Source organism: Salarias fasciatus, chromosome 14 (assembly GCF_902148845.1).
Source record: "Salarias fasciatus chromosome 14, fSalaFa1.1, whole genome shotgun sequence".
NCBI lineage: Eukaryota > Metazoa > Chordata > Actinopteri > Blenniiformes > Blenniidae > Salarias > Salarias fasciatus.
Genome location: NC_043758.1, coordinates 14,233,907 through 14,240,953, shown reverse-complemented (window position 1 = coordinate 14,240,953; position 7,047 = coordinate 14,233,907). Strand labels below are relative to the sequence as shown.

The 7,047-nt window shown below is 46.3% G+C and overlaps 1 protein-coding gene across 1 annotated transcript; it reads right to left on the bottom strand.

The window, feature by feature from the left end:
* Positions 1-1,213: 1,213 nt before the first annotated feature.
* Positions 1,214-4,868, bottom strand: p2ry1 (purinergic receptor P2Y1). Its single transcript, XM_030108894.1, has 2 exons — positions 3,815-4,868; positions 1,214-3,472 (listed from the first exon to the last, which is right to left on the bottom strand). Exon 2 carries the CDS (start codon positions 3,441-3,443, stop codon positions 2,382-2,384), a length of 1,062 nt encoding a protein of 353 aa, XP_029964754.1. The 5' UTR covers positions 3,444-3,472; positions 3,815-4,868; the 3' UTR covers positions 1,214-2,381.
* Between the last annotated feature and the right edge of the window lie 2,179 nt (positions 4,869-7,047).

The window sequence follows — 7,047 nt, the reverse complement described above, 5'->3', positions numbered from 1 at the left end:
ATCAGTCTAAATTGTCTTTATGCTCCAACACCATGCAACCTTCAGTTGGATAAAGCAGGAGAGAAAATGCAAAGTTTTAATGTTACACCTAAAAATAACACTGACCCAATCATCACAAGTAAACTACTTTTCAGAACCAGAAGTTTTTTACCTTGACTTCAGTGAATAAGTGTAATCAGTATCTTTTTGTTAACATTTGTATCTATACTTCAAGCTGAGGAGAGAATGTGAGTACTTAACCACCTCAGCGCATTCTGAGTAAAGCGAGTGGGATGAGAAGCAAAAGAGGTGAAAGGTGGCTGAGACCGGAGGGAGGGAGGAGATAACTGGAACACATCCCAACTTTCTGCAAGTCAAGATTTGACACCGAAGCACAAAAGCACCCATGTTGACTTGAGATTTGGCAATGGCTGCAACAAACCTTTCCTTCGTGTACTCACGTGTAAAGTGAATACAAACGGATAGATGTGTATATTAATATGCCTGTGTGGTCCGTGTGCGTGACGCAGACCCTGCTTTTTGAAAATCAAAGAACCATTACCTAACAAACAGAAATAACAGCTAAAGCAGCCACCTACTCGAATAAGGTCTTCATTGCCTCCAGGCTCTGAAATACAAAGACACAAAGACACACACACACACACACACGCACACATACTTTTGCCGAGGCCAGTTGTGCAGTTTTGCACCTCAAAGCCAGCAAATCAAAAGCCGTTTGTATTCATGGGCCCCGTCAGGAGGAAGCGTGTTGGTTGGTTTCCTGTGCCCACAACACCGTGCAGCCGTGGGGTCCTGGCAACAGCCTCACACCCCTGTCTGCATCAATAACTCCACTCCATTGTGACAGACACAAAGGCAGTCTTGGGATAAGCCAGGAGAAAAAGGTGCCACTCTTTATTCCTCCCTCGTCCCTCCACTTCCTCCTGGCTGTGTTGAAAGAGAAAGTCAACAGTAGAGTGGAGAAGAAGTGGGTGCGGAGAGCAGGACAGCGCTCCACATGAGCGTCTCCAAAACCAACAGCGTCTGTTAACTCGGCGCCGTGCACACATTCACCGGGCACGCATGTGGCTGCTGGGAACAAGGTGGCACCGACACTGCGGGGAAACCCAATCACCCACCAACAGCAGAAGACTTATGTGAACCTTAAGTACACTGTCGGAGATGTTTTAAATATAAAAATTTATTGACAAAGATACAAGTGGCCTCAAATATCCTGTACAGCTGATTTACTTTCTATCTTGACCACAACAGATTTACAAAGAAATTAGTACAAACATCAAACATCTACATAGACCAGGGTAAAATATATACCGAGAGAGCGCCACAATCATTTCTCCAGAATGTTTACAACAGATACGAAACAGAAATGATTACCTGCCAGAACACAGACACGGTGCACTATTCACATCTTCAATATGCCGACGGAGTCACGAAGCAGGTGACTGAGTCTGTGCGTGTGTCTAAAGTTTTTCTAAGTTGCCATAAACACTGGAGTGTTTCACTGATTCATGCACTAAAAGATCTGGATTAGTGATACTGACACAAACTAATCTGAAACTCCACAACACCCTGTACAGCACACCTCAAAAATGACATTAATTGTAGCATCATACACGCAAAAATACTGTTAATATTGACTTCTCTTTTTTTTTCTCCTTTCCACAGGGAACACACTAAGGAGGGAAAGATTGTGGTAACAGAATCGTCGTGGACCCTAACCTCAGAGCTGTCACAATGAAAAAGGAGTCGGGTGCATTGCCGGCCCAGTCAGTAATAGATGGAGGAAGAAATGAGGAGTGATGGGTCGCTCTCCGAGCGGAGAGGCCCCCGGTCATAGTGCATTACAATGACTGCATGGTACGTCCACGCAGCGCTCTCAGGTTCAGTGCATTGGCTTTTTCTACTCTAAGAGACATCCCAGGTACACTTACTTAAGCTCGAGCTGTCGCCTGCTTAATAGCCATTGATTAAACATCAGCTTGTGGCTTCAGAAGGTGCAGTTCATTCTCAGTCCTATTTTCACACAACCGATTGACGAACAGGACATTATTGCCTGCAGGACAGCCAATTTCCCTTAACCTGGTTCATCATCGTGTCCAAAGTGTAAGTAACACTAACTACACTACTGGATAAGAGAGAGGAGGGATGGCTCTAACATTTAGAGTATAATACATGTACGGAACAATACAGTACAATAGCTTATCAACATCGACAGGCTTCAAGCAAGCGATGGTTCTCACAGGGCTAAATGGGCGCCTACAGTCCTACTAACCATCGTCCAATAGGTTCTACATGAAGTCTTCAGTCTACGCAGTGCATTTGCTCATTCTGGCTCCATCGTGTTGCTGAACGCAGACAGGCGTCCACACAGACGTGCTCCGTCACAGCCTCCGGTCTCCATTCTCCACGTACTCAGCCAGGCTGTTGAGCGCCGTCTCCTCGCTCTTGGACTGGAGGACATGGTCCCCCTTCCTCGAGGGCTTCTTAGTGGCCCGTGACAGCTTCCTCCTGAACGTATCTCCAGCCAGAAAGTAAAGGATAGGATCCACGCAGCTGTTGAGGCTGGCCAGCCCCCGTGTCACCTGGTACGTGGCGTAGACACGGTTGTTAAACTCACACATGTCGGGGCTCTGGAAGTAAAGCCGCGCTCTCATGTTCAGGTTCTTCATTACGTGGAAAGGCAGGTAGGAGACGGCGAAGACTGCAAGCACTATGATGACCAGGTGGATGGATTTCTGCCTCAGGGGCGCGTTGTTCATATCGTTGCAGATTAACGCTTTGACGATCATGCCGTAGCAACAAAATATGATGATAAACGGAATACAGAAGCCAAACACAGTCAAAGTCATGCTGTAGATGAAATAACCCTGTAGCTCATGATCAATGGTGGTGTCGTAACAAGTGGTTGCATTACGCTTCAAGCCAGTCCTGGAATAATAAAGAATGGGGGAGATAGCTAGAACAACCACCACCCAGACCAACGCACTCGTAATTACAGCATTTTTCTTCTTCAGCCGGCCGAGGGACTTGAGTGGGTGCACCACACCGGTGTACCTGTGAACACTGATGCAGGTGAGAAACAGGATACTCCCATAGAGGTTCACGTGGAAGATGAAGCGCTGCAGTCGGCACAGCACGTCTCCAAATATCCAGTCCGTTTTATTGAAGTAGTAGAAAATGAGAAAAGGCAGCGAGAGAACGTAGCAGAAGTCAGCCAGGGCCAGGTTGAACATGTAGACGGAGATGCTGCTCCACGGTCTCATGTGGCACACGAACATCCAAATGGCCAGGCTGTTGCCCACCAGCCCGGTGATGAACACCATGATGTAAACGGTGGGCAGGTAATAGAACTGGAACCCCGTCTTGGTGAGGGAACATCCTCTTGTGTGGTTGTGCAGATCTGTCACATTTAGCAGAGAGGTCAAGTTCAAGTCTGTGGTCATGGTGTCAGGGGCAGAGGTAGGTCCTTCTACTGCAAGAGGGGAACACACACACACACACACACACACACACACACACACACACACGAGGAAACATTAGATTTGTAAACGTGCATTCAGGCACTTTTAAAGACATGCTTCATTGTTTAGTGCAGGCTGCGCCATAGTTGCTTTTCTTCACTTTAAATGCCGTTTGGATTGAAAGCCTGTCGTGCACAGACTTGCCATTCAAGATCTGAATATGAATTCATTTTGCAGCCCAGCGCGCGTGCATACACTCATATACTCCCCCCCAACACACGCACACAGACACACACACACAGCCACACACACACGCGCACAATGGGCAATAATTAACGCTTAACAACACTCACCGTTGAGTTAGACTTGCGCTCCACATTCCTGTAGCCGTGCGAAGACTTCAGTCAGCACGCGGACGGGGCGCCACACACATTCAGGTGTCTTCAATCAGTCTCCAAACAGTGTTTGCGAAAATGTTCAAAAAAAGTTGAGATATCCTTCGGTTTTTCTGCGCTCGCACTTCAGGGGGAGGGGAGGGGGGGCGGACCGGTCTGCGGGACGAAGAGTTCCCACGGCGGCGGCGGCGGCGGGACGCAACAGAGACAGCTGCAGGTTCTGGCACGGAGAGCAGGAATCGCAGGGCTCCGCGCGCAGCGCAGCGAGAGGAGGCTGCGCGCCGCGCCACGGAGAGGGGAGGTGCGCGCGCGCACAGCCACTGAGCTGCTTCCCGTCCGCGGACGCGCCGCTTCTGTCCCTGCCTCCGCCCGGCCGGGCTGTATGGGTGGACCATTATCACATCTGACGCACCGAGTCCGGCAGATCATCCATCAAAGAAACGTGTATGCTCGCCTTTAGGACTGAAAGTCGATGTTAACAGTACAAATCACTTGGTCCTACTTTTAGTGCTCTATTGTAGTGGAGCTGTGTCTTGGTAAATCATCAGGTCTGTAGATAAGAGAAAAACTAAAGGTTTCCCAGGGCGGATCCTGACGATTGTACATGGGGGTGCAGAGGGGTTACCAAAAGTTGAGGAGGACTGCACCCAAAATCTGTTATATTTAGGGTCTGATTGACTAAAATCCTATACAAAGCGTGTTGAATTGCATGCAAATAGGATGCAGTTTCAGTTTGGGTGAGTTTCGTGGCTGATCAACCAAGAACAGAGTGTCATTATGTGCAAACACGAGTATTGAAATAAGGCTTTTCATTGCAGCTTTGCGTTTGCCAAGGAGTGATTGGACGGAGCACTGAGCCCCCGCAAGCACAGAATGGAGTTGGATGTGTTGGTGGAAGTCGGAAGTTAGAGAAGAGAAATCTGAATTTATATTGATAATAATAATGGATATCACAATAAATGATATCATTGGTCTCAAAGTCAAAAGAGATGGAATAACAGAAGTGACGGAACAGATTCAGAAAAGATTGCACACTGTAAACACACTGCAAATACAGGAAAAGCATAACACCACAATAAAAGCTGAGCTGATTTGCTGTACCTTTTCAGATGTGTTAAGAACAGGTGCAACATTTGGTGGTGGCACTGTGGTAGCTCCATCACTGCTGTTTCAGTGTATTCTAAATAACCAACAATGCAAAGGCTTTCGTTTGGCTTCAGCAGAACTGTATACATCCAATCACGGCAGTGTGGGCATAGTCAGAATGTACTGCAGAGTTATGCTATGATGATGTGTGTTTGAAATCATCTCCACTTAATTACTTTCAATCTAAGAGAGTTAGCAGCCAATCACAGTCACTAAAGGTTAAACAGTCATAAAAGAAATTCTTCATGAGTTGTTTTGCACCTCCTTCAAACAGTGGGACAGACAGTTGGATTTGTCTGGAACAGCCAAGGACACATCTTCGGCTGGCAAAGGCAGCAGACAGAGAAAGGATGGTGGAGAATAGTGACGGGATCCAGCAGCGGAGCGAGAGAGCCAAAGGTTAAGTTAATTACGCTGTGATGTCAAACATCTTGAAATAGTGGAAATTGGAATGAGCCCAGGCCTCAGCAATAATCTAATGGATGTTATTAATTAATAACCCCTACAAAAAAACTAAATGCCAAGTATTTACTTGACAGATGCACATTATGGTCCATCAGTGGACATTAGCTGAGGTGTAGATTGGTGGAGGCTTCTTGTTGCATTGTGCTGTCTTCCTCTCTCTCGTTTATAATAACGCTGTGTGCATTTGAAAACAAGGCAAATGGAAGGCTGAGGTTTTGAACAAATGTTTCTGAGCTCATGTGTCTTTTTGTGTGGAGATTGCATGTTCTACCTGTGTGTGTTTGAGTTCACTCCAAGTACTCCAGGTTCCTCCCACAGTCCAGAAACACAGCCGAGATTAGTGACTCTGAGGTGACCGTCTGTCTGAATGTAGCATGTATATTTTCTATCTCTCTGTTTCTCTGTCTGTCCGGTGATAGATTGGTACCCTGTCTTTGTCCAATGTCAGTTATGATTGGCTTCAGTCCCCTGTGACTTTAAGATGGATAGGCTATATAAAATATGAGTGTGGGGATTGATTTTCCAAACCAAAATAACATGTCCCAATACTTTACTTCTTTCTCTCATAACTGCAGTGAAAAATAAGGTAATTTTTGGGATTGTTGCTAATTCTCTTGCATCAAGGCAAATTCTCATGTTGCATGCTCTCCCTCTGTGCTTGGGTTGTCTCCCAGCAATGTACTAAAACACACTATCTCCATGGCTGACTCACCATCTGTGGTTGCTTTGAGACCAACAGTGTGAATTACTAAAATGGCACAGAGGGTTGTTAGATGAATGGGTTTTTATTGTGAAGAAATATTTTCCATATCACAGACAAACTAACATTAGTTAAAATGATAATGATAATAACAATAGCAATAATGATAATAATAACAGCAGCGAGTTGTTAGAGGAGTGCTTTTCCCTCCGAAACGCTCAAAGATGCTGCAAGACGAGAATAAAAGCAATGAAAGACTCGACAAAAGCTTCCAGACAGAATAAAAACTGAGTGATGCAGTCGGAGACAGTGACTTCCAGAGTCTGGGTGCAGAGTGGATGAAAGCCTTTCAACCTATGGTGCTGAAGTGGGTGGAGGGCACAGTGAGGTGGATGAAGGAAGAGGATTTGAGGGAGCGGCCAGGGGCGGCAATGTGGGGGAGGAGGTCTGACAGATAAGGAGGGGCGAGCTTGTGGATGGCTTTGAATGTGCGAAGCTGAATTTTATATTCAATCCTCTATTTGACCAGGAGCCAGTGGAGTTGCTGTGTGACTGGGGCGATGCTGTGGAAAGAAGGGGGTGTTGGTGATAATGTAAGCCGCTGAATATTGGACTGTTCAAAGCTTTCGCAGGGATTTCTGAGGGAGAGTTACAGTCGTCGAAGCAGGAGGTGACGAGGCTGTGGACAAGAATAGATGTGATGCACGGGGAGAGGGAGGGGAGGAAATCATTAAAGTTACCTAGATGGAAATACACAGAATCGATAATATTGTTTATGTATGAATGAAAGGACAGTGAACTATTGAGGATGACACCCAGACTCTAAACTGAGGAACTGTCAATTCTTATGGAAAAACTGTCCTCTTTGGACCGTGTAGAT

Excerpts from the sequence above, each read along its gene's own strand:
- p2ry1 (XM_030108894.1), bottom strand. The coding sequence starts at position 3,443 with ATGACCACAGACTTGAACTTGACCTCTCTGCTAAATGTGACAGATCTG.